Source organism: Gopherus evgoodei, chromosome 1 (assembly GCF_007399415.2).
Source record: "Gopherus evgoodei ecotype Sinaloan lineage chromosome 1, rGopEvg1_v1.p, whole genome shotgun sequence".
NCBI lineage: Eukaryota > Metazoa > Chordata > Testudines > Testudinidae > Gopherus > Gopherus evgoodei.
In genome coordinates, this window is record NC_044322.1 from 110,351,609 (window position 1) to 110,379,608 (window position 28,000).

Here is a 28,000-nt window from a genome sequence, read left to right on the forward strand (position 1 = left end):
ACGTGACGCTGTGGGGCGGTGACGTCGGCAGTCATATGACCTGACGGGCGGGGGGTCTCTCGTGCCCGGCAGCAGCAGTAGCCGTAGTGCGGAGTCTCCCCTGCGCCTCCCTCATGGCTCGGGTCGGCGGCGGCCGCGGGCTGTTCCTGGCCGCGAGGCTGCTCGGTAAGAGGCGTCGGGCCCGGCCCGGCCGCGCGGCTCCCCCCGCCCCCGGGAGGGGCCCCTCCTCCGGCCGCGGTTCGGCGGGGCCTGGTCCCAGCGCCGAGGCGAGCAGCGCAGCCTGCCGGGCGGGGGGCGGCGTTCAGCGCCTTGGCCAAACCCCTCCCGTCCCCTGAGAATCACAGGGTTGGAGGGGCCCTCAGGGGGTCATCTAGTCCAACCCCCGCTCAAAGCAGGACCAGCCCCCCATTTTTAACCCACTTCCCCAAATGGCCCCGCAAGGGTTGAGCTCACAAGCCTGGGTTTAGCAGGCCAATGCTCAAACCGCTGAGCTGTCCTCATGAAGAGCAAATCTGCCCTTCAGCGCTGCTGGTGGGGGGCTTGTAGTGTCAGACCAGCTGGATGCGGGACTCTGTTCCACCCCAACACTGAAAACCTCCTTTGCTTTTAGCTTGCTTTCCTCTGTAGTTTGCTATTTTAATGTTGTAACTTTAAACTTGTTGGGGTTTGGGTTTCCTGGAAAGATGCTCAACCTTGTGTGCTGTCCTTGATTTGCTAGATAAACGTAAGCTGCAATTTAAGGGCAAGCTTCCCTCTTGTGTGGGGATGGTGGAGGAGTCCTCAGGGGACCCTGTATCCCTGGAGGATAAGCAGAGCAGAACCCACCTCCCTTGTGTTCCCTGGGCCAGGAAATAAGGCAGAGGTGCGAACTTGGAAGCAATGCAGAGCTCCACTGCATGAGATAAATTCTTTGGACATACACAGATTAGCCTTTTATGTTGTTCGGACCTAGCTGTCTTAAAATCAAGTATCCAGGGGATTTCACTGTGCTACAAAGTTTTACTGCCTGAATATGGCTGTGAACCATTAACTTAAATGACATGGTGCTGACAACTTTAATGGTCAGTGTAGATGGGACAAATATAGTCAATGTTGTGTTTGTAATGCATTCAGAGTGTTACCAATGCATTGATATCTGGCTGATTCTGCAGACATATGAAACAGTAGCTTTCAGATGTAGTGAACTTTCCCATTCGTTTTAGGGGCTTGTTGCCTAATGTGACTGTTTCAAATGATAACAGGAGTTTCCTGCTGAATACATTCAGCAGAAACAGGGGAGGGTGCAGTGGGGAATGCAATTAAACTTCCATCCCTCAAATATAGCTGCTACTGCTGATAAGTGGAAGGAAGACTTGCAGGGAGAGTAAAACAAAATTCAGTATCACTAAGTAAAGGATCCTCTGTTGACTTCTTCCCCTGAGAAATGCAGCAGGGCTGGGCCTGCGCTCACCAGCAGCAGGAAGTGCAGCAACCTGGCCCCAGCCATCCTGCCAGTGAGTGCTGAGGGGGCGCTCCTGCCCCCAAGTCTGCCCCCACAGAGGCCTGGGCCTCACCCACCACATGGGGGCCTGCGTAGGGCCCCAGAATAGCTAGGGACAGACCTGGTTGTAGGTGCTGCTTTCACCTAATTCCAGTCTAAGGTGCAGCTTTGAACCTTGCCGTTGATGTGTTGGCTCTCAGTTCTTGCATTAGGTGTGCTGATTAAACATGGTCATCTAACAGTCACTTGCTGAAAAGCACTAACTCATAAAGGCAATTGAGGAAATTTGCATAATCTAGATTAAAGGCTAGTAAATACTTTTCAGACACAATAGATGCAAGAACTATGTAGTTAATCTATTTGTTTTTCTTTGTAATGGGCATTGGTCATACTGGGGGACAATACAGGGATTGTTAGGCTAGAAAACTCTTGTCATAGGTTCATAACTGTACAGGTGGGCTGGATATCAACACTGTAGAACTCTGGTGTTTGAAAATGCATATCTGAATCTTGCAGCTTTGGTTCTTTTTGAAAACTTAAGTTGCAAGGAACTTGTATGTAAATGTTTCAGATCAGCTTTGTACTGCGCTAATCTTATCTTCACTGGTGGCTTGTTGAAGAATGCTGTTCTTGAGATAATGTCCCATAATATATCAAATCCTGATGAGCCATTCAGAGTGGACTTCTATAGCTTTTCTGGCTTCTTCTGAAGAAACATGGTTCTGGGACAATGTACTTGGCACAGTGAAAATTCTTGAAGGTGTAATCAAGTGCAGATGCTAAGTGGATCCTGTAATCCTCCTCTTCCAACTGAGATGAGCTTCCCAGGTGTCTGTTCAAAGGGAGCTGAGTTGTGGCATTAAGGTTTTGGCTCCTGACCAAACGGCCTTACTAAATTTTCATGGGGTGTATGGCATTGGTTACAAGTAGCACTACATGGTCTGCTGGTGAGCTAACTTGGTAAAAACTGTTTTGATTGAGATGCCAATACTAGGAGCTGAAACTAAACCTCAGAGGGTATGTCTGCATGGCATGTTGGAGCAAGCCATCGAGCCCAAGTCAACAGACTTGTGTTAATGGGACATATTCTAGCGCTCTGAATTGCATCTCTGGCTCTGAAGCTATGGGGTGGGATTGGGTTTAAGAGCCTGAGCCCCAGCCCAAGCTGTAAATTGAAAGTACTGTATATATGGCTGGTTTTAGATCTCTCGACCCAGGTCTGACCCTAGGTGCCTGGGGTAGCCCACAATGAAAATGCCACAGTCAGGGCAGGCTGCTAAAAAGGCGAGCAGATTCTGCCAAAACTGGTGGTTAACACTGTAGTTAGTCACTAACAGCCACAAACTGTGCTCCTGATCCCCCACACTGTTTATCAAGAAACAAAGAAAAATAATTTACACAGCCCCCTTTATTGCATTCCAGTTCTCTGGCTCCCAGTCAGCAAGTAAGACCATAAGAGTGGCTGTACAGGGTCAGACCAAAGGTCCATCTAGCCCAGTATTCTGTCTTCTGACAGTGGCCAATGCCAGGTGCCCCAGAGGGAATGAACAGAACAGGTAATCAGCAAGTGATCTGTTGCCCATTCCCAGGTTCTGGCAAACAGAGGCTAGGGACACATCCCTGCCCATCCTGGCTAATGGCCATTGATGGACCCATCCTCCATGAATTTACTTAGTTCTTTATTGAATCCTTTTATAGTCTTGTCATTTACAACATCATAATAGATGTCCACTAAGGTAGGGAGTTATTTAAAATTCTACTTGCTATACAAAATGTTCTTCTGATCCTCAAAGGGCCATCCACGTTACCACATCAATACTAGTTTAGACCTTACCCAAAATATCATGCTGTCAGCCAATCCTTTGGTATCTAAAACTAAAGGTTATATTATAAAAGAGAAGAGAGCTGTTAAATGGTCAGAGCAATCAGATACATACATATGACAGAGTTCTTAGCAACATTGGTGTTTCCTGGCTTGTAGAGTCCCTCTGGAACATATCTGGAACAAAGATCTGTCAGTCCTTTGTTCAAAGCTTCAGTTTGTAGAGAAGCTACTCCAGAGGTGAGAAGCAGGATAGGAGACAAAAGGAGAAGATGCAGCTGCCTTTTTTATATTCTTGCCATGTGGCTTATGCATTGTTTGTCCCAACACAAGCTCTTAGCACTATGGGCATGGAAAAGCATTTGGAGTCCCATGTCCACAGACATGTCCCTATATGTTGTCCCACTGACTCATAGGTGTAACCCCTGCCTTTTCTCAATGGGCTCATTGTACAGCTGATTCTCCTTCATGGGCAGGCTAGATAGAGCTGATGTCACGCTGTCTGGGAGCGTCACCCAGAAACACAGCACAAATTTAATATACAAATATACCACACATAATTATAACTCGCAGTACATACATAAACCTGATTATCATATTTAGCCAATCATAAATTTTCCACTGATGCCTTACATGGCATATCTCGTAGGAGTCATTGCAGTTTTGTAATACTGATAGCAATAATGTTATAAGTGGTCACCCATATTCCATACAGTGTCACAGCGGGCTGGAAGGCTTGCTGCATAGATGTACCCTGAAACGACAAAAAACATACAGCTGCAGAAAAGTTACTTTGTTAGAGAGGCAACTAGCATTTTTCAGCTAAACTAGATGCCCAAATTTTGATGGGATTGTCTTTTTCTGGTACTAAAGATGCACACTTTTCCAGTAGTTATTTTCACTTTAACTGCTGTCAGCTGTATTCTTTCCTTCCAGGTCACACATAATTGTTTTAAAATCATGAGTGGCTTCAGTGAGAGGTGTCGTGACCAATTCTGCTCTAGCATGTAAACGAGTCCACTGCCAACCATAAGACCACAAACCTTAGTACCACTTTTAAAACCAATCTGAATACTTTATTGCACCATCTTTATACTGAACTGTACATATTTCAAATGACTCTTTATTCATTTGGTGAGACTTCAGTGTGCCAAACATGATATTTGAAACTTTTTTTATGCTTTTGCTTAGTAATTTGGAGGCATATTTATAGATTAAATAGCCTTGGTTGTGATGTGGATCACAAGGTGAGGATGACTGGCTTGTTTGTTTGTCTTTTGTTTGGTTTTTCTTTGCTCAGCTTTTTCTACCTTTCATTGGCAATGAATAACATAGCACCAGGTAGTACTGACAGCCTCACTTTTTAATGAAAATGTAACAAGTGTAGTAGCACTCCTTCCCTTTGATCCTAGAACATTTGGCTGCAAATGTCATGTAACATTCCACAATGGTTAATGAATGAGAAACAAAGACAATCTTTGGCATTCAGGCTTGGGCACAGAAATCTACATTTTCATCAAGTGGAAGAAAAATAATGGTATTAAAATTCAGTTCACTTCTGATGAAGTGGGTTCCAGCCCACAAAAGCTTATGCCCAAATAAATTTGTTAGTCTCTAAGGTGCCAGAATGACTCCCTTTTTGTATTAGTTAATTTCTAGTTTGGTCAGATGGCCCTTTTTAAGCAGCCATCTTGAACAGAGCACTTAGGGAAGGCATGCACAATTTCTGTATGGAGGCTGAAGGTGCACCGGCTTGTTTTTGTTTAGATTAGAATATGAAGCTGGTTCACTGAACTAGTTTGGTCTGCACCTCTTCTGTCATCTGTTTTTTCTTAGGAGACTTTTCTGTTTAGTTCAGTCTCAGCCCTGAGTTTGAAGGTATTCCCCACCCCATCCCAAAGATGTGGGCTAACTTTATTTATCTGCTCTTTTAGAGTCCTGGTGCAAAACTCTTGAAACTTTAAGTTTCAGATACCAAATGGAACTTGATGTAACTTCACAGTGACTTTTCATACCACACTTGCAGCTGCTAAATGGCCTTTTTCTTATTTTATTTAAGCTGGAAAAGTTGAGTGAGTAAACACTGTAGCAGACTTTGACCTTGTCTTTATAGTGAACTGAAGAACTAAGAATCAACAAATATTCCCCCCCATAACTGATGTGAAACATTTATTACACTAACATGCTTGAAAATCATGAATCAAAATTAAAAACGGAATCCTTTGTAAAACTTGCACTGCATGTTGCTATTCCGCATGAATTCTGCTCTGCCCCTGTGGTGAGAGTACATTTATTTAGCTCTGTATGGAGTATGATGTAGTCCTCTCTGCTTCATATGCAAACTTTTTACCTTTTGGCTAATAGTTTGGTTACCTTAGGGTAAAACACTGTTGGAGTATTTACACTAGCCTTTACAAACCTGTTAACTACTGTGAGCTAATTGGCTATCGGTTAACTCATGGTGGAAATCTAATACAGACTGCTAACTATTGGTATATTTATCTAACACTAGTGTGAAAAGTATAGCATAACATCCCCCCTCCCGTGAACTACCTTCAATATTCTGTTTACATTTAATATAAGCTGCAATACTTCAAATTGACTTTCAAAGACCCAAATACCTATTAGCATCGGTACACCACTTGGGATTTCAGTTACTCATCCTTCCTCAGGATGGAAGCCTGACCAGGCTGGGTGCTGCAGAGAATTCTCTGGGAATAAGCGGAGTCTTCCAGAGTTTTTTGGGGTGTTGGTTTTGTTTTAAACTTACTCTCTTTAGGTTCATCCAGAGCAGAGAGAAAAAAGCTGTTGCCACTGCAGCTTCAGGCAACTGCAATTACTGCAAGATAGTTCTGTCTGTTGTCCTAATGCAACGCAAATATGGTCCACGTATCACTGTTGCATCTCAGGGCAAGTCTTAACAAAGTTTGCACTTGCATTGGCCACTGCATTCACTGTAACACTCGTGTGGACTGGAACAGGTGTTACAGCTGCACTGGTGCAGTTGGTCCCTCCCACTCTCTGTTCTAACTGGGTCTGAAGGCAGTTGATAAGGGTCTACTCTTGGCTCTACCTATTGCTGTTCCCTGCTGTCCTCCCCTTCCTCCCCCCCCAAAAAAAAAAGGTGGAGAGAGGTAGACTCACAACTTCATGTATGCTTGTATTGATTCTAACTTACATGTCACAAAACATCAAACCTAACCAGGTACTGTGCTGGTCTCGTCTCCTGAGAAACAGGAGAGTTAACAAACGCACATTAAACACCTGCTTAAAACAAATCTTGCTATTTGTTTGATGTCTTGTGATCTCTCACATCCCTCTCTTCTGTCTCTTCAGTCCGCTAATAAAGGGCTTGTACTGAATGTGCCCCTGGGATGCTATTACTGGGGGGGGGTGCGGCTCTTCTCTCAACTCTGATATGGACCACTCCCCTGCCTGGATGTGGGAGGGAGTGTTAAAGAAGCTGTTAATTCAGCTATAAAACGGGTTCCTAGTCAGCCATTGAAGTGACTGTGGGTTGTAGGTTCTAACCCACAACCGGAAGTACAATAAGACCGACAAACAGCTGAATTATTTAGACAGAAATCAAACCAAATTCCTTACCTCCTTGGAGCACTGTTCTACCAATAAGCACCACACCACTTGGGAACGTGCCGCTGGCCCAGAGTCTGCCTGGCAGAAGGTGCAGGCAACTTCCTGCCATGCTCAAGCCATAGTATCTGCATGCACAGCGGTAAGCAAATGTTAACAGGTTTGAATAACAAACTATCAATTATCCAGCAGCTCCAGAGAGCCGTTCAGAAGTTACGGGACAGGCACCAACTTGCACAGGTTGTGTTGTGGCAAGTATGGTGTGTGCAGTGCCTTCATTGGCACACAGACTGGTTATGGCGTGCTGAACCATTGTAGTTAAACAGATTAGTGTGAGATTTCAGGTGAGGTGGATTCTAGTGGCTAACCCCCTTCCTCCCCTCTCCCCAAAAAAGCATAAATGCTAGGGGGAAACCCCAGCTGTGCAGACAATGTGAATCCAAGCTAAACAGAACTGTTACATAAACTCTAGTTCTTTCAAAAACTAGTCTGCTGGCTTGAGATCTGTGTACCAGACAGACCTCTAGAATCATGGAACAACCCTAATAATGAAACTGCCGCAGCAGAGTAAATCATTAATTCCTGCAGGCAGCAATCTGGGCAGTTTTCTTTGGGAACAGATACACTAGGGTAGTCAATAGGTGGACTGTGGATCAAATCCAGACCTCAAGATACTTTTGAACTGACCCTGAAATCTTTTTATTTACTTATCATTATTCTTTTATTTTTATTTTCTCCAGAGTCTGGACCTTGACTCTCTGGAGTCTGGACTGTGGCAAAATATAGACTACCTCTGGCATGCACTGCAACAACTGAAAACATGTTTTAACAAACATTTCAGTTTGAGTAAGCGCTAAACACTCCACCCTCCCCCCACACACTTAAAAAACCTGTTCTCTGTCAGAGGCTGGATATTGAATTTAGTGCACCCAATCTGAAAGGGTAAATCCTTAATTACATCTATACAAGGTTGTATTATTTGAAACTCTCTCTGAGGGTAAAGAAAAGGGAAATCCTGACATTCTATTTGAGCATCAAGTGAAAATTACCTAGCAGTGAAAAGTTAAATAACTAATATTGTTTCTGCTAATGAATTGCCTGGTGGCCTGTATATCTCCACATGATTATTTTGTCTATAACAGGGAGCTGAAATGGTAACTTGTAACATAATACTCCACCAGCATGTTAACTTGGGATCATAGCAAAACAAAGGCAGTTCTGGAAATAAAGGCTCCTTTAGTAAGAGATTCAACATACACATGGAAACACAGACTTCAAATATAGGCAACTGGTCAACAGGTAAAGATTCACAACTGGGCCTTCAGTAAATCATTCATATTTGTCACTTGCATGTTTACTTTGTCACAATTTCTTGAGTATTGTATTTATCCAGCTGTGGTGTCAATCAGTCTTTAAAATTACAATGTCTTTGAATCCATTTTACAAAGCTGTATCACCTTGCTCTGTACAGTAGTAGCAATGCAATGAAAAATATTTCCCATGGAGATCGCTGACCTCTCTTCGCTTTCAGTGATCACGGTGATTACTCATAAACACTAGTTTCTAGAGCTATTTAATTATATGCCCTGAAAGTAACCACCAACTTATGGAATCAATGCTCTATTAGTAACAAATTGCAACAGTCTTCTTTGGAGCTGTCAACTATTAAACTAAAAGTCAGAAGGTCACATCACTGATTGCTTAAAATAAACAGGAGAAAATAAAGGTCTGCTGAATTAGCCTGTACTATGGTAAGCACAGGCAGTGTTGTAATTGTATAGTGTTCTTTAATGAGATACATTAAGTAAGGCTCAGTTCTGTAATAGATCTTCCTAGCACTGACTCATTGTAATAGGTTGGTGTGAGTGTGGATGTACAGTCCCGTCTTTAGCATTTAACAGTTTGTAAATTCTCTGACATCTTGTAGATGGACTGAGACTTTCACATGCTGTAAACTGTGACAATCTGTACTGAAACTGTCCCCACAAAATCCACAAACGGTTTCTCCCTTGCAGACTCAAGGGACGTGAGGCTGCCTTCTTTTGGTTTCCTTGACTGTTCTTTCCTAACTCCCCTCCTTTCTGTCTGGTCCTTTTGGTATGATCTCTGCTCTCCCTTCTCTTGTGTTCCCCTGTCACTGATCATCTTATACATCACCGTGCCCCTTCAGTGACCTGATCAGCTCCTGTGGTCTCGAACCTACACTGTCTACCCTCAACCTACTTCTGACTTCTTCCCCATGTCTATGCTTGCATATCCTTCTGCATGTCCTAAATTAAACACAACAAAACCTGAACTGTACTTTTCCTCCCAAACTACCTGGCCTCCTCACTTCATCAATAACAGCTCCACTGGCTTCTGTTAGTCTCGTAATGCTGGAGTTACTCTTTCCCTCTCAGGCCTTGTCTACACCACAAAGTTGCAGCGCTGGTGAGGGAGTTATAGCGCTGCAACTTAGGAGGTGTACACATCTGCAGGGCATCACCAGCGCTGCAACTCCCTGTTTGCAGCGCTGGCCGTACACCCGTTGAAACTCGGGTGTAGAGGATCCAGCGCTGGTGATCCAGCGCTGGTCATCAGGTGTAAACACTCACCAGCGTTTTTCTTGACCTCCGTGGAATAAACAGGTATCCCAGCATACCAGAGGAAGCCTCTCTGGTAATCAAGCAGGTCTCCTTCCCCGCGGTTTGTAGGGGGGTTCGGGGAACGCGACAGCACACCGCGGGGAAGGAGACCTGCTTGCACGGGGGTTCGAGGAACACCGGAGCAAACCGCTGGGAAGGAGACCTGCTTGCAGGGGGGTTCGGGGAACACCGGAGCAAACCGCTGGGAAGGAGACTTGCTTGCACGGGGGTTCGGGGAATGCGAGAACAAACTGCGGGGAAGGAGACCTGCTTGGGGGGGAGGGGTGTTCGGGGAACACTGGAGCAAACCGCGGGGAAGGAGACCTGCTTCCCCGCGGTTTGCTCTCGCGTTCCCCTAACCCCCCTTGAAGCCGCCCAACAGCACTGCAGCGTGGCCACATCTAACACCACTTGCAGCGCTGGTTGCTGTAAGTGTGACCACTCTGCAGCGCTGGCCCTATACAGCTGTACTAATACAGCTGTAACAACCAGCGCTGCAAAATTGTAGATGTAGACATACCCACAGTAAATCTAGTCACGTCCCATGGGTTCTCACTGGTTAAAGTGCTGATTCATGCCTTCGCATGGACTCTTACAGGGGCTACAGTAAACTGCTCTTCTCCTGCAACTTCCTCCTCCTACCTTGACATCACCTAGCAACTAAAATAATCCTCTCTTGCCACTTTAGCAGTTATGCCTCCTCCTTTTGGCCTCTCATTCCTCTTTGCTTCAAGATCAGACTCTTCATCTTTGATGAGGCTCCACTCCTGTCTCATCTTCCACTCTGTTGGTCCTGAATTCACACCTTCTGGGGCTCTCTCATTTAATTGTTGCTTCCTTAATCTCTGACTCTGACATTCATTCCTCTCTTCACATTGCTGCTCTTCTTTGGCTTGGAATGACATTCTTCCAGTGTGCCAAGCCTTTTCTCCTCTTGCAATCTCGTATCAAACCCTGTTTCTTTCCACTGCTGGCTTATGTTCCTGTGCCACCTGATCTTAATTCTAATAGCATCATGTTTTGTTAAAGGTTAGAAATCCAGCCATCTGACTGTGCAGCTCAGTGGCACCTAAATATACTAGAGATTTTCAACCCATAAGTCTTCACTCTTTTCATCCATGGCTCTCAAAGCACTTTCAAAGTATGGGCAAACCCCAGTATCACTGTTTTACGAATGGGCAACCTGAGGTATAATTTAAATATAGTGCTGGATCCTCAGCTAAGTTAAACCTGAGCTGTTTCACAGCATTCAGTGGAGCCACATAGAATTGGTCAACGTTTTCTCCCCAAAAAGGCCTTTTTGACTAAAATAAACTTTCATGGAAAAGCCTCCTTGGTCAAATCTTCCTGATTTCATTGAAAAATGGAACATTCATTGTTGGTTTAAAAACTTCTAGTTTTTGGAAGCAGGAGTAAAATGTGAGCCCAGTGCAGGGCTTCCTTCAAAATCACGAGGGCTACAGACCATTTTCTCCTCCCCCCCCCCCCAGGGGTTTAGGAACTACCTCGAGGTGTGTGCTTTGTGATGAACCTTGATTGTGGAATCATGGAATAATGAAGATCCTGAAATATAAACAGCTTACAAAACCCTACAAAAACTATCAATATTCAGTGTGATCAAAGGCAACTAAACAGTGTCCTTCACCCTGTCAATCCTCACTGTGCCAAGTCCTGTTGATGAAACTTACAAAATAGTCATCCCGGGTGAAATGGGATCAGATTGCTGCTTGGCTGTGTGTCGATGCCTGGCTTTATCCCTGCGGCTCTTTCCCATCATGAGGAAGGGAAGGAAAGTGACAGATTTGTGTTTTGTCAAGGGCTGCTGGGTTGGGAAATAGTGAAGAATCCCCTCATTCTCAAGCAGTGTGAGGGAAAGGAGGTGTCATTCTTATCCTCCTGCCCTCTTACTAACTAACCAACCACTCGCCCATTTTAGCACTGACTTTTGTATATGTCCACTGCTCCAGTGCTCCAGGTGAGCTGGACATGTATTGGGAAGGAGATTTGTTTCCACTAGTAAAGGCAATGGAATGGGAAACGGACCACTGGTAGCTTACAAAGGCATTCTGTGCTAAGATCATGGGAGAGATGGCTTCCACGTGGAAGATTTAAAGTAGGACTGTGAAATGATTGCATATTTAATCAGAATTTTTTTAATCGCACTGTTAAACAATAGAATACCATTTATTTAAATATTTTGGCTGTTTTCTTCTTTTCAAATATATTGATTTCAGTTACAACTCAGAATACAAAGTGTACAGTGCTCACTTTATATTTTTATTACAAATATTTGCATTGTAAAAACCAAGTCTTTTTCAATTCATCTAATACAAGTACTGTAGTGCAATCTCTTTATCATGAAAGTTGAACTTTCAAATTGTTTTTAAAAAAAATTTTTTTAATTCGATATAAAACTTTAGAGCCTGCAAGTCCATTCAGTCCTATTTCTTGTTCAGCCAATCACTCAGACAGATAATGCTGCCTGCTTCTTGTTGACAATGTCACCTGAAAGTTGTTACCTGAAATTGGGCCAGCTAATAAGTGTAGGGTGGATTAATGACCCACTGGAATTTGGCAGAAAGCAGCATGTTTTATACTGATAAGCTCAAAAAAAAAAAAGTGTGGGGGGGCGGGGGAGAGCTCACACTCACATACTCATGCTCCCAGGACAGGCATGGCACTGGAGCTATTAGGATCCTTGGAGGTAAGTGTCCCACAGCGTAGTGATGGACAGTGTGATGAAGGTAACTCTTCCCGAGGCACGATGAAATGCAACGGAGCAAACCAGTGGCCAGGTGGTCTAGGCAAAGGGCCTTTACGGGAGGTACAGTCTTGTGACTGCAATACCGAGCACGTGGCCCCTTCCCCTTTTAACTACCTGTTCATGGCCTGTGACTAGAGAGGACTTGACCATGTCTGGTTGGTCACACTCCACCTCACACAATGTCCGTGCATTGGGTGAGGTGAGCGCTGCCTAATTAGAGTCCCAGACACCTTGTCTACCTGGGAACTCTTATGATCTTCCAGCTGTTCAAGCAGCCGATTCATTCCACAAGCATTCCAGGAGGGAAGGGAAGGAGGAAAGCCACTTCACAAGTATTCAGAGGGAGAGGAGACAAGGTGGGGGGAGTGTAACATCTCTTTCTAGGGTGACCAGATGCCCTAATTTTATAGGGATAGTCCTGATATTTGGGGCTTTTTCTTATATAGGCTTCTATTACCCTGCACCCACCCACCCCCGTCCCAATTTTTCACACTTGCTGTCTGGTCACCCTACCTTTTGTGCATACAGATCACTGCTGTTTGTACAACAAAAGTGAGAACAGTGTTTGTATGACATTGTGTTAGCACTTATTACAAGATATTTACATGCTAGATGCACTAAAGATTCATATGTCTCTTCATGCTTCAACTACCACTCCAGAGGACATGCTTCCATACTGATGACAGGTTCTGCTCAATAACAGTCAAAAGCAGTGCAGACTGACACATGTTCATTTTCGTCATCTGAGTCAGAGGCCACCAGCAGAAGGTTGATTTTCTTTTTTGGTGGTTCAGGTTCTGTAGTTACTGCATCATTGTGTTGCTCTTTTAAGACTTCTGAAAGCATGCTCCCTACCTTGTTCCTCTCAGATTTTGGAAGGCACTTCAGATTCTTAAACCTTGGGTTGAGTTCTGTAGCTATCTTTAGAAATCTGATATTAGAACCACCTTTGTATTTTGTCAAATCTGCAGTGCAGTGTTAAATCAAACATGTGCTGGGTTGACATCCTAGACTACCGTAACACATAATATTGGGAAGAATGCAGGTAGAACAATAGAGCAGGAGACGTACAATTCTCCCCCTAGGAGTTCAGTCACCAATTTTATTTAATACATCAGGATGGAAGCATGTTTTCTGGAATGGTTGAAGTGGCACATGAATGTTTAGCATATCTGGCATGTAAATACCTTACAATGCTGGCTACAAAAGTGCCATGTGAAATTGTAAATAAGAAGCGGGCGGCATTATCTCCTGTAAATGTAAACAAACTGGTTTCTCTTTGCAATTGGCTGCACAAGAAGTAGGACTGAGTGGACTTGTAGGCTGTAAAGTTTTACATTGTTTTGTTTTTGAGAGCAGTTATGTAACAACAACAAAATATACATTTGTACGTTGCACTTTCACCATAAAGAGATTGCACTACAGTACTTGTAGGAGGTGAATTGAAAATACTATTTCTTTTGTCATTTTTACAAGGCAAATATTTGTAATCAAAAGTAATATAAAGTGAGCACTGTGCACTTTGTATTGCGTTGTAATTTAAATCAATATATTTGAAAATGTAGAAAAACATCTACAAATATTTAATTTCAATTGGTATTCCATTGTTTAACAGTACTATTAAAACTGTGATTTATTGTAATTTTTTTAGTTAATTGCATGAGTTAGCTGCCATTAATCGACAGCCCTAATTTAAAGTGTTTTTTGTTTTGTTTTTCCCCTGAAAGCACAGAAGTACTAACTAGTGTCTTCAGGACACACCTACAGATCTCGTTGCAGATAAACATGAACTGTTTTCATCAGACTGTACCTTGTCACTTGAAGACTTTTATCCAAAGCTTTTCTTGTACCAAGGGGGAGGGATAGCTCAGTGGTTTGAGCATTGGCCTGCTAAACCCAGGGTTGTGAGTTTAATCCTTGAGGGGGCCACTTAAGGATCTGGGGCAAAATCAGTACTTGGTCCTGCTAGTGAAGGCAGGGGCTGCACTCCATGACCTTTTCAGGGTCCCTTTCAGTTCTGAGATAGGTATATCTCCATATATTTTTTATGTTGTATGTGTCATTCCTTCTCTTGGGGTTTAAAGTGAGCACTGTATGGATATGTCTGTATGTACAGTGCTGCAATCGTGCAGCTGATACAGCTGTGCCATTGCAGCATGTGTTGAAGGTGTTCTATGCTGACGGGAGAGCTCTCCCGTCAGCCTAAAAATGCCACCTCCACAAGCGGCTGGAACTATGTCTGCAGGAGACGCTCTCCCACCAGTGTAGCAATGTGCACACGAGCAACATAGTTAACCGACATAAGCGCTCAGGAGAAGAACATTCTCAACCTTGAGCGATGTGAGTTTTATTGACCTAGGCTATGTCTACACTACAGCCTGTTTCTTCAAGTAACACTTTGTTTGAAACTAACTACTTGCCACTCTTAACAGCGTTTTTGCAGATGTCCTCCTCAGCATTTGAAGTGAATGATCAGAGTGGTAAAGTCTGCATAATAGCTAATCTGTCAGCGTCCTTCTCAGTGGAATACCACACCAAGAGTGGTCAACAGGTAGGAGCAGTAGCTCAATGTTTACTTTCAATTTGCATTTTAATCAGGCAAACTGATGTTGGTACAGGTGGGTTCTTTTAGAAGTTAAAGCAAACATTAAGCCAGAAAAGCTCCTTGCACAAACAATGCTTTTTCAATCTTATATTCCTCCTTGCTTCTGCAGTAATGGCTCTCTGACACCTTATTTCCTGAATAGACTTTGGGAAAAACTAATAGCACCAAGACTGCCAGCTGCTGCATGAACTTCAGTGATTTAATTTGTCAGTTTGGGGTCCTAACATCAATATTAGAAGCTGCTGCTGAAGGGTGCATTTAATACTTCAGGTTATATAATACATTAGACCAGTGGTCCCCAAACAGTGGCATGCCCCTCTAGTGGGCATGGAGGAATGTTCAGGGAAGGGGGGGAATGCAGCAGGGCCCAGGCCAGACCCTGCTGGCGCTGCCCAGCTCTGCTCCTAGCCTGGCTCCTGGGGGGTGTAGACAGGGGTAAGGGGAGTGCAATGTGAAAAGTTGGGGGACCACTGTACAAGAGCAGCAACGCTTAGTTTGCCTTACCTCAGTATAGACAATCTCTCAAATCCTGCAGCTGTTGCTGTTGGCTCCTTTCTTAAATTGTGACCTTCAGTTCAGCAGACAGTGTGCCCTTTATACTGTGATTCTCCTGCTTTGTGTATGCACTTAATCTGCTTTTATGCCAAGAAAAAATTTAGCCCCTATAGGCCGCTTCAGGAGAATTCTCTAGATGTCTGTTTGCCAGTTGTATAGCTAGACTCCACTCGAGTCTGCTTAGTTTTGTTTTTTATGAGAGCTCCAGTGTACTGGGACAATTGCTGAAGCTGCTGGGGTTGCATACCCAGTTTATAGTTCAGTTATTAAGTCAACAAATGATATGTGCTCATTAAATACTCATTTGAGTATTTAAATTGTCCACTGCTTTTAGTATTCTGATGTAATGGTCTTCCTTTGGAGATGGCATGGTACAGCTAGTGTTGCCATCTGGCCAGGTTTTCCCAGCATTGTCCCTTTTTTTTGGCAGTCGTCCCAGGAAATCTGTGAAGGTGCTTACTACACACTGCAAGCGTCTAGTCTTGTGGGCTCAGGATCATCCTAGATGTCTGTTTTTTGTATCTTAAAGGTGACAACTCTAGGTCCAGTGGACAGGGCACTGGGTGGAGAGTTCTACTGGCTCTGCTCTCCTACTGACCTGCTGTGACCTTTGGATTTTTGCCTTAGTGTCCTCATCTGTAAAATGGGGATGATACTTTAGCCCTTGTATCTAAGGAGCTCTCAAAGCATTTTACAGAGGAAGGGAACAATTGCCCAAGCCAGTCTTTTTCCGTTTATAAAGCAACATCTAAAACACGGCATCGTCTGCATTGTGCCAGGCTCAGTACAGCACTGCCAATTGAATCTGCTCATTTCAGCTGAAATGAAGAGCTCTTCAGAAGCAGCCGCAAACTATTTCTGTAAGATTATTTTTGCTTCTCTTATTCTGAAACTTGGAACACTCACCTTTTGAGCATACTGTTACCTTAGCTTAGTTCCCTGTGTCTCAAAATATACTATCACTACAGCTGAGAGTGAGTAGCTTTTGAAACTGAAAACCTTTTGCATGACATACAAAAAGTCTTCAGCAATCTCAGTGAGGAGTTAGTTGGTTCAAAGTCTGTCCACGTTCTTCATCTATTCCAGTGGACTTTATTTGAAATGTTGCTTAGTTCTAGAATTGAAAGATTAACTGCTTAGTTTATGTGTGCTTCACTTGACTTGATACAGATTTTACACGAGCAAGTTCATTATTCCTAAAGTGCTGCAATGATCATGCCAGATCTTGAATTATTTAATTTTTATAGAGAAAACAGTCTAATAAATCTCCATAGCTATAAATAAAAAATAAATTTTAGTAGCACCACTGATTTAAATTATATTGCACCAAGTGTCAGTGATGATCATCTTTAAGCAAGTGTCTACTGGAAATCAATTAAGACTGATTCATTGCACCTGCTGCTTTTTCTGGCTGAAAAAAATATAGCTTGTAGCCAAGCAGCTCTTCAAGTTTCAAGTCCGCTGATCTCACTTGTGTTTAAAACTGACTTGGATTTAAATTAACTTTAACTGAAGTGGTTTTAAAATAAAGTTGTAACTCTTTGGTACTATTGCAAGTTTTAGGGGTGTACGAGTAAGATCTTGTCTGCCCTTCTCTCCCTGCCCTCCAGGATATCACCCTAAATTCACTGCATATCCTAAGGCTAGGAATCATGCTAAAAATCTTGCTCAGTCATTCAGTTGAATAAACTACACATGCCACGGGTGAAGAGAACTGGGAATTGCTGTATACTTTAGCACTGAAAACTAAAAGGAAATTCTTTTGCTGATTGGTAGGATGTCTGTTTGGGCTGCCTTCACGGTAGATATCACTTGGACTAGGGCACTTAACTTTAAAAAACAAAAACACCTGTTGGTTGCCATTTAATCAGTCTGGAAAGGAATTAAAAGTTGAGCGTAGATACATCAAAGTGTATGCATAGAGAAGAGGAATGCAAAATGAGATGGCTAGTAAGGGGAGAGAGAACAGAATACACTGAACAGGAAGATGGAACTGCTCAATCGGCAGAAATTACTGGATGGTGGGATATGGTGGAAAGAAACAGAAGAGAGAATGAAAGTAAAACTGGAGATTTCCTGTTGTGTGAATACTCTTCTTCTTCAATCTCTTACAAGTTTTATTATATTCTAGGGAAATGGTTAGCACAGACGAGATGGAGCCAAATGTCTGCTTATACATGTGTATAAAGTGCCGTTTTGAGCAGCTAGCTTCTCTATCAATCTGTAATCCCTTGAGCTTCATGCCTTATTAGACAATATTTTAGAATGTCAGACTCTGGCTTAGCAAGATTCCCGTTTATGGCATGTATGAGGAATGAGCTGTGGAGGGCCCTAACATTCTAAACTATCTAAAAATTGCACCCGGGTTAAGTCTGACGTACACTAATATTCAAATGAAGCTGCTTTCTTAACTCAAGCCAACTGGCCCTTATAAAAGATCAACTACACAGTGTTTCTCAATGACTGGTCCATGGATTGGCATCAAGCCCTGAGATCTCCCTGACACCGTTTAAGAAGGCAGCAAGCCAGTCCCTGGTATCAAAAAAGGCTGAGAAACATTCGTACAGCTTGTTAACTTTCCAATGTTCACTTTGGCCTTCAGTGCCAATGTAAAATCTTGTCATAACTCCTCCTATTGCTCCTTTTCAGAAAGTAAGTAAAATAAGATTTCCAAGAATCATAGACAAGCAAGAGTTGTGCAAACTGTTCTGTTTAATTTAGTCCTTGTTACCCAGATGTATTAAACACCAGAGAACAAAGCTTGAGTTCTCCAAACTTTCACTTTCTATCTGAGTTCCTGTACCTCAGCTTCTTTAGTTCAGGAAGTCGGGTACAATCCGATTCATAGTGCTAGTTTGGAGGAAATTAGGAGGGGGGAGGTGTTTCCTTAATTGGTCATGGAGCTAAATGCTTTTTAAAAAATCATAAACCTCAAACACTAAAGTGTATTTTGAGGGTTAAATACTTGAATGCTAAGAATGTTCACCCTGTGGTAATGGACTCTGGCTGAGAGTGCTGGAGTAATTGCCTGGGATATCTGAAAAGTAACAATAGGGAAGGCGTTTACTAATCCCATTTAAAACTCTCTTGATTTTACCCACTTTAGCTGAGATCACATTTCTGGCTTGCACAAAATGCTGAAGTACTGGCAAACAAAAGCAGTTGTGGTAAAGAGAATGTATCGGCTCCTATACTGGCGATTGGATTTGGAGCAGGACATTTGTTACAAATGAGTTTCACAAAGACCTCAAAGCTGTACAGCGTTGATGAGCTAACGTTCATTTACAATTTGTCTGATACAACTGTGTTCCCCAACTCAACTGGAGGTGAAGTAAAAATTTTATTGACTCTCTTGTATGCTCCTGAATTGTTATGCATGTGGCATAGCACTTTTTATTTTTCTGTGCAGTGCTGTCTGGCGACATCCTAATCTTTGCACAACTGTAAATTTTGTGTTACAGGAGAAAAAAACGTTTCACAAAAAACTAATATTCAGGCAGACTTGGACACAAGATATAGATGTTTCAGTACCAACCGGATTAATATGTCAGTTGTGACCATAACTCTTAGCAATGTTACGCTCCAAGCATATCTTGTGAATCATACCTTAAGTGGAAATGGTAAGTATCTCTGGTTTATTGAGAAAATATACTGAGACAAGCCAACCTACCTTGTTGTTTGAGGCTTGTGACTAAGTAATCAGAAACAGAAATATCCTGTCACCTCAAGATGACTTCTGTTCACTGCCAGCATAGGCTGGATGTGAAAGCCACCATCTGACAGCTGTACAGTGAACTCATGTGGCTTCAGTTCACTTTCTGCTGGATAGGTACCCGCGTCATGACAAGCACACGTTAGCAGCCTTGGTACAAGCCAAGAATTGTATCTGCCTGGACACTGTAAGTATTAAGAAAGGGTCCCTAAAGCATATTAGTGGTGCAATATAGGAGGCAGTAGCACCTGCTGCTGCCTGTTCTGCACCTGATAAACAGGACCAGCCATCAAGACAGGGTGAAATCCTACTCCTACTGATGTTGATAGCAAAACACTCTCTTCAATAGAGTCTGGATTTCACTCTAGTTGTCTAGTACATTCCATGAACATCAAATCAATTAAATAAAAAAAAAAGTTGCTACTGGTGCTTTCAGCATGAATTCTCCCCACCAGGACATCCTCAGCTGGGTCCAGTGTATTCCATGGAAAACTGGGAAAGGGATTTGTGAGGGCACGACTGTTCAATGGAATTTCTGGAAGGGTGCCGAATGAGGCTTGTCCTTGTGTAAATACAAGTGTAGACTGTTCTTCACTGGTTCAGCTACACCTGTATTCATTCTCATCAGTGTGCAATTCTGATAGTGTAGTCACAAGTTAGACCGGAGATTTTCACTGTGCTGGTCCCCTCCAAGAGTGTCTTGGGATTTCCTTAGTTATATATTCCTGGCTCTTTTTTCACATGGGGAGCTGCTGCTTCAGAAAGGGAGACCTGACTCTTACTTGCTGGTAGCAAATTGCCTGCTTTCCTGAAGAGAGATGGGCAGGAAGTTTACTTGTTCAGTTTTTGCCTTGGATGATATTGAAGAATCCGAGCTCGTATTCAATATTGGCCTCTGGTGATCAGACAGCTTGGCATCCTTGCTTTAAAAAGGTGGCTAGTTTATTATGGGGAACCATATTTTATAAATCAATGAAGATAACACATCTGCACTGTATTTGGGACTTATTCCCATGTGCAAATGGGATCCTTTCTTCTGCAATACACAGGCTAATCAATTTCCCCAGACATACTGAAGGTTTCCATATATGGGGCCCTGTAGCTGCAGTAATTGTAGGAAGATCTTCTGTGTGGCACCAGACAGAACCTACTGAATAGCACCCTGGCTTGTCCTTATGCTCAGACAGGGGGAATAATCTCATAGGCCAGGGCCTTGGCTCAGAGAGCAGAGCCAAACAGGGCTTCCATGCAGTATCTACACCAAGTCCACCGTGGACCGGAAAGGCTGGTCCAGGCTCCCACTGAGACATAAGCTCCCTGGCATACCTTACCCTGAAATGGGCAGGAGATGCCAAAGAACATACAGGGCTCTGTTACCATGTATGTTTTGAGGGTTTAATTAGCTTGAAGTTTAAGTACATTCCTTCTTGACCTGCAGCCCACAATAAAACTTACGGAAGCAGAAATTTTGGAGCATATTTATTTAAAACCACTGCTAAGCGGTTAAGTAACCAAAAACTACATCCACAGCATGGAGACTAAACTCTGAGTGGTTCCTCAGACACAGAAGCCAGGTCTGCACTACAGTGTTTGCTGCGTGGTCTCTTTTATCCACATAAAAACAGTAAATGTGACGCTTTAAAGTGTAGCATTCTTGGAATGGGACATAATCATGGCTCAAAGCTTAAGTCCTATACCACAGGGATTTCCTTTCCCTGACTGGCGTGCCTGCCTTTGAAAAGGAGCAGAATGCAGGAGCCTTGGCTGAAAAGTTGCTAAAACAAGTCAGGAACTCATATTAGGAGACCCCTGGCATCTCTTGGCAAACGATAGGGATGGGTTGGGTCACTGCTCCCCTATGACAACTTTTTCTTCCTATTTAATTACCATGTGGATCCTGGCTTTGAACTGGACAAGAACGGAAGCTGGGTTGGCCAGCTGAAGGTGCATAAACCAGAAATTGTTCCCTTCAGAGAAGTGGCATGGGGCGTGGCTACTAGTGCAAGCAGGTCTGATGTAGGAATTGACAGAGGAATGAACCTCACAGGGTGTTCCTGTGCTAGAGGGAAAGGTGTATTTTGACAATCATTAGAAGGAGCAATGCAGAGCAGCTTGTGAACAAGCTCTGTAAGAAGCTAGATCAGGCATGGGAAAACTTTTTGGCCTGAGGGCCACATTGGGAAATAGGGAGGAATCAGGGCTGGGGTTGGGGCATGGGGAGAGGCTCAGGGATGCAGGTCCCAGAATGGCCATATACTAGAAAATGGCTTTCAAGGATAATGTAAGGACCAGCTTCTGCTTTCCAGTGTGCTGGCAGCCAACAGACTAGGGTTGCAACATGAGCCTAGCTATGTATATGCCAGCAGGGGGCGCTAGCTGCATCTTGATAAATCAGGGATAAGTGTAAATGTTCTTGATTTAGTGAAAAGACATTAATGTCAAACTAATGGATAGATAGCTTCTGTTTCACCATAAACAGCTGTTCTGCTAAAACTAATAAGGGTAGGCATGTGTCATCTTGATAACAAATAGAATGGGTTTTGAGAAACCAGTCATGGTTTTTTCCATAATGCCTAGTACAAAAGTAGAAGAAAGTGAAGCTGACCAGTTCTGTATTGAATCTAACTAGTAAAAAGTAAATTAGACTCTTGAATTTCTTTCATTTGTTCTTAACAGAAAGTATTGAGACTAAAACTTCTTAAAATAAGGGGATGTTCATTCTCTCCTCTCCCTCAAAGATAAATTACAGTCTTAAAATCTTTGTGAATGATTTCCTTGTAATTCTGTGCAATTGTACTTGATGTTTATCACCTTATACGCCTTTCATTCTAGAAACTGTGTGTGCTGCAGATAAGACACCCACTACTCCTGTAGCCACAACACCTACTAGCCAGACACCTACAACAAGCCAGGCACCAACCTCGCCTCCACAAAATCCAATGACTGGGAAATATAATGTGACTGGTACAAATGGAACCTGTGTACTTGCTCATATGGGTCTGCAGCTTAATGTCACGTATCTAAGAAAAGATGGAAAGGTAAATCTTGTTTAGTTTTTGTACACTAAAAACTTACACAGAGAGCTATGCTTCGTAGGATGGACTGGGTGCTAACCGTACTCCATTATGGTTCTCCAATTGTTCAACATTTTAACTTGATATGAATATTCAGACAATACAGAATTAGTGTAAACTTGCTATAAATAGTGTGTTCCTGATGTACTGGGAGCTGTCCTGGATAAGACCCTTAAATGTGTCTCCATTACAAAGCAGGACTCTACAACTTGAATGTTGAAATCCAACTGAAATATATTTGTTCAAACCATAGAAACAGCTGAAAACATCAAAAGGAGAATCTGGAAAATGAAGATGCTACTTAAATGCGTTTGTGTCATTTAGACACACAGATCAGTCTGTTAGAAAATGAGGCATCTGAATATAAACAAACTTTCAAATTCTGTGCAGACAATTGACAGTCCTTCTTTGATATTATGATATTGCAATTTGAGTTTCAGTCTCGCATAGTTTCAGCCAATGTCAAAGGCCAGCACATGAACTTTGAGGGGGCAGAACTGGTTCATAGACTAACTTACTAGTCTTCCCTGTAAATAAATGTATGTATGTATATATTTTTTGCAACAGTCTATTGGCTCTTTTTCAGTCTGCCTCCTGCCTACTCATGTTTCTTGGCTCTATACTTTTTGCTGCAAAGCTCAGCTCACCAGCTGTAGTGTCAAGCCTGTACCTTCCTGCACACATACTTGGTTCATTAACAGGTCTGCTGGGGGGGAATAATTGGGGAAACCCACTCTGATAGATTGGGTTCTTTCCTGGCAAATCACAGTAAGGCTTAGTGGAAAGACTAAAAGCTCCCATCCTTAGGGGAGTTTGGTTGCAAGATCCCTTTGCTGGTCCATGATTTGGATGCAAGTCAAAGGAGATGATTGCTGTCAAACGTTGGATACTGTGAACTCCAGAAGGTAAGGCATGTGAACTGGTCTGTGGATGCTAACGTTGCTGGGGGCTTGCTTGATCCCTAATGATTGTATTGATGGGAAATGCATTTCACCACCTTTAGCTGTAAGTTACAGGTCTCTTGTATGGAATCTAGTAAGCCAATTCCTGCAACATGAACTTCCAGCCCCTCTGAAATGGTTCACTTGTCCCCTAGTGCAGTGGCTCTCAACCATTCCAGACTACGGGACCCCTTTCAGGAGTCTGATTTGTCTTGCGTACTCCCAAGTTTCACCTCACTTCACAACGACTTGCTTACAAAATCAGACCTAAAAATACAAAAATGTCACAGCCACACTTACTGACAGATTGCTGATCACATTTTTACCATATAATTATGAATCAATTGGAATATAAATGTACTTACATTTCAGTATAAAAAAGTCATTGTATGAAGTTTTAGTTTGTACTGACTTCAATAGTGCTTTTTATTTATCCTGTTGAAAGACTAGGCAAATATCTAAATGAGTGGATGTACCTCCAGGGGTATGTGTACCCCTGTTTGAGAATCGTTGCCCTAAAGAATAGTAGGAGTTTATAAAGATCTCTTGTAGGGCCAGCCAACCTGTAAAATTCTACTGGCAGTCTGCTCCCAAAACCCGGTTCGCAGCACTTCTATGTATTGCTGAGACAGTTTGGTGATTCCTTCTTACCCCTGGGTTGGACATTTTGTTTTACATCAGTCAAGACACAGGTGTTTAATTTGGCAAGTTATTTTATCAGAACGCTTGTATGTGCAAATTTCTGATTCAGTCCAACAGGCTTAAAACCTTTACCCCATAGCACTCTGCAAACAGGATTGTCTGAAATGCTGAGATGTTAGCGTTGTGTAATAAAGCCTTTCAAACTCTGTTGCCTTTACGTGACTCTGTAATCGGCAAGATAATCCCTTCTGGCCTTTCTCAGCTTTCCCTCATGTGGAAGCAGAAGAGTGTTCATATGGTTGCTTTAATTTGCTAATTTAATAAGCCTTAGTGCACTGGTGGTGATGGCTGATGTTTCCATCAGGCTCTTCAGTGCAGTACCAGCTTCCTTATCCACAACATGTTTTAGCTGGAAAATACAGTTTGACTGTAGCCAAGGATCTGGGCCTTCAGGAGAGCACAGCAAGGCTTGAATGGTGGTGTAAGCACAAGGAACCTGTGCCCACATAACGAGCACTTTTTTTTACATGCATGTGTGCGTCCACATGCAATTTTTCATGCATCTGAGCAGAAGCCAGGTAGCAATGAGCTGAAAACCGAGGTAGCATTAACATCTTGCTGTAAGATGTAATAACTAGCCCTTCTCTCATCCATAGACTGGACTGGATGTGCTGAATTTTGTTCCAGTGAATACATCTTTCTCTGGGAGCTGTGACCATTCCTCTGCCTTTCTGAGCCTGACTTTTGGGAGAACCAGACTTGTATTCCAGTTTCTCCTGGTAAGGGTGTTTAAATGTAGTATCTTGCACAGCTCTGGCTTGCTTTTTAGATGTGACTAAATTGTTCTGGACTCAGGATAGATTGATTTATTTTGTGACAGTGAGTTTTATTCCAAAAAAGTTTTATATCCTCTACGGAATGTATAACAAATGAGCAGGGAGAAGATTTTTGTAAGTAGAAGAAATGGAGGGGAATGAAGAAGCACTTTGTTGTTAATACGTTGTGCAATTGTCCATGAATGAGACTGCTGGTAGCTCTGTTACTTGAAACGGCCTTTAGGGGAACAGACTTCTGTAAATAGGTGTTTCATCTAATTACATGACAAGCTTGCAGAAGGAATTGGATTAAAGTCCTTAGTAATACTGTTTGTAAAGCATGACTGGTACCTGCTGGTTCACTGTCTTCTGCGGTGATTTTGTTAGGTACTATGCTTTCTTGGTTGCATCAGCAGCACATGTGACAGAGTTGATAGCTCTTTTATTTCCCTGGGAGGGTGTGTTCAGGATATAGTATGTTTGCTCACTGACTTGAGCAATTATGATCAGCCTGAAATTTCTAATTGTCAACCTTTAAATGTTGACAGTATTGATGTTGGCTTGAGTTAAAGCCGTTAATGTAGACCCTGGCTTTCTTAAAGGCCTTCCAGTGAGCACTTGTGCTGTATCCTTGCTTGTATTCTCCAGATCCCACCATCCTGGGTCAGCAGGGGACTGTGGTTTTGATGTGGTGTTGAGAGTATTTATCTTGTTTACCATTTTCAAATGCTAACTTGGTAGCTCTTTAAAAAGTCTTGGGGCATTTTTAGCTTGATTGCCAATGACCACTTTACCTGGCATATTCTTTCCTGAGTTGTATCCCTCTCCATTGTGTCTTTTTTTTTTTTTTTTCTAAAACTGTAGTTAGTGTCACATTCTAGAATGTCTTGGGGGTGGGTTGGTTGTTTTGGTGACCTCAGCAGCTCTAGTGAGGATGTATTAAACTCTTCAGTTGTAGAACTAGGTTGTACTTCAACTGTTTAAAACATGTCTGAATGCCAACCCTTTTGTGGGTTTTTTGTCTGTGTTTTTTTTAAGAATGCAAGTACTGAGAAGTTTTTCCTGCAAGGTGTCAATGTGACTACAGCTTTGCCTTCTGAAGCTAAAGGTGAGGATTTTTGTTAAATAAAGTCATAGACGAGCTCTATAAATACTAAGGAGCCTAGATATGTGCCCACTAATACTGAGGGTGAAGCCCGGGGGTGGGGGAGCGAACATGCATTTTGTGTGTTAATACTTGAATTTTCTTAAGCCTTTGCAACTTCTTTCTCTCAAACCCATTTTGTTACTTATGTTGCCTTTTGTTGCACAGAAACAAAGATTGACGTTTTTAATCACAGCATGAGCGAGCTGAGAGCTAAACTGGGGAACTCCTATAAGTGTAATGCAGAGGAGAAACTTTGGGTCACAGACCATGTCTTTGTCAACTTATTTGATGTTCAGGTCCAGGTTTTCAAGATCGATGAAAACAAATTTGGAGCAGGTAAACTGCATACATCTACACTTTCAAGTGCCGTTAAAGGTTTTAATAAAATCGGTAAAACATGCAAGTTCAAGCATATTGGAGTATTTTTTTTTCAGAATCTAGTCTTTAGAATTAGTGGCCAGTTCAATAAATTCAGCTTGGTCTAAAGCTCACAGTCACAGCATGCCTCATTACAACTGTGACTCAGACCACCAAGTACAGCTAGCTGAGTGTCTGAATTAAGGCTAGTGCATTACATGTAGATAAATGCAAAGTTTTCTTGGAAGAGTGCATATAAAGACAAAGCGCACCATTGTAGGGTGCAGAAAAGCTTTGGAGGATCTGTAGTTCCACTTTCACACCAGTGTTCTCTTGGGCAATCATACCAAAGGAGCAAAGATCTGAAAGCTGACTTCCCAACTGGTTAAGTGATCTCTGTGGCTGTAGTCACAAGGGAAGGTGTTAAGTGAGAGGAGTTTGAGTAGCTAGGAAGAGAAGCTGCTTGTGGGCTCCTGTAGTATTGGCTCTATTAATGTGTGGGAAACTTTTGTGTATATATAAATCCACTATGACACTGTGTGCAGTAAATCACATGTTGTGTACCCTCTTGATAAACAGTATTCACTGTGTACAACAAGCTGTTCAATCATTCTTTACTGAATCATCTTGAAAAGCAAGCTGACTTACAGTAGCTATGGTGAGAGCTCCTTCCATTGTTGCTGCCAGGCTACAAGTTAAAAGTTAACTGGCTCAAGTTTAGCATTCAGCTGTATGGTAGGAGTAGAATCTTCCAACATGAAATCAGCTGAGAGTTTGGTACCTTTCCTGTCAGCGGGCAAGTTCCTAATGTGAATTTTTTTTCCTCTTTACAGTGGAAGAATGTCAACTGGATGAAAATAACATGGTGATCCCTATAATTGTTGGCGCAGCCCTTGCTGGACTTGTCCTGATTGTCTTGATTGCTTATTTGATTGGCAGAAAGAGAAGCCATGCTGGATATCAAACTATCTAATAACTTGCACTTAAATGAATCCAGGGGTTGATAAAGAGCATTTGCAAGAAGTGGATAAATTAACTTCCCCTAAGCTGAGACTCCTTATTATAAAGGAGCACAGTCTTTCTTGCAAAATGCTTGTTAAATTCTGCTTTATTAAATGTGAATCCATCTTGCAGCATTTAACTATGCACGAAGGAATAACCTCTTAAATTCTGGTGTTTAAAGTTGCTAACTGGTTAAATAGTTACCTACTTAGAAACAAGTTAAGAGTGCTTTTCTGAATTGGCATGAATTCAATGTCAGTTAGAAATATTCCAGACTGGTGTGTAGCTAATTCATTCACTCAGATTTAAGTCTAACAAAGGGAAGCTTTCATTGCCGGTGGTACTACCCTCCTGTGATGAAATTAGTAATTCTACTGATAATTACTTACTTTAAAGGTATGACAGACCAATCAAAATGTAAAAATTGATTCCCCCCTCCCCCAAATTAGTAAAAAAAAAAACAATTTTTTTTTAAGCTTTAAACACAGCATGCCTGGCATCTGCAGGTATGAATGATGCAATACTCACATTATAGGAACTCATTTACAATTGGGCAATTCCCTATTTGATATTTTTTTTGATGCTCTGCCAGTTTGAGCTGGCCCTTTTTAAAATATAAAATAGGTGTTTTTATTTACTTTTTTTGGTAAAGTGAATTTCAGTCTCTTCTGGTGGATGTTTCAGGGCAATCCTGTTACTGCAGATATGTACAAGATCAATTTAATCTGCTGACTCTCTTGCTTTAAACGTGGCTTGGGTTGTACACTTAAGGATCAATTCTTATGTATGCATTGCCTATAACAATGCTAATAAAGACACATTTTTCTGTATAGTGTCAATACCTTTCTCTACAACATTGCTCTTTTTAA

The 28,000-nt window shown here is 42.4% G+C and overlaps 2 protein-coding genes across 2 annotated transcripts in view; one reads left to right on the forward strand and one right to left on the reverse strand.

The window, feature by feature from the left end:
- Positions 1–10: 10 nt before the first annotated feature.
- On the forward strand, positions 11–27,961 carry LAMP1 (lysosomal associated membrane protein 1). The gene is made up of 9 exons (XM_030568923.1): positions 11–165; positions 14,714–14,832; positions 18,548–18,767; positions 18,903–19,061; positions 21,986–22,191; positions 24,467–24,589; positions 25,664–25,733; positions 25,938–26,108; positions 26,963–27,961. The coding sequence occupies exons 1-9, from the start codon at positions 114–116 to the stop codon at positions 27,100–27,102; spliced, it is 1,260 nt and encodes a 419-aa protein (XP_030424783.1). The 5' UTR covers positions 11–113; the 3' UTR covers positions 27,103–27,961.
- GRTP1 (growth hormone regulated TBC protein 1) overlaps positions 3,104–28,000 on the reverse strand; it is an 88,350-nt gene continuing 63,453 nt past the window's right edge. Inside the window, exons 8-9 of the mRNA XM_030568987.1 lie at positions 6,906–7,021; positions 3,104–4,056 (exon numbers count right to left, since the gene is read on the reverse strand). Of these exons, the coding sequence (XP_030424847.1) occupies positions 6,923–7,021 (99 nt within the window). The 3' untranslated portion in view covers positions 3,104–4,056; positions 6,906–6,922. The remainder of the gene's footprint in view (positions 4,057–6,905; positions 7,022–28,000) is intronic.

Excerpts from the sequence above, each read along its gene's own strand:
- LAMP1 (XM_030568923.1), top strand. The coding sequence starts at position 114 with ATGGCTCGGGTCGGCGGCGGCCGCGGGCTGTTCCTGGCCGCGAGGCTG. Across the intron at positions 166-14,713 it reads CCTGGCCGCGAGGCTGCTCG|CGTTTTTGCAGATGTCCTCC; the intron begins GTAAGAGGCGTC and ends CACTCTTAACAG. Across the intron at positions 18,768-18,902 it reads GTTCCCCAACTCAACTGGAG|GAGAAAAAAACGTTTCACAA; the intron begins GTGAAGTAAAAA and ends TTTGTGTTACAG.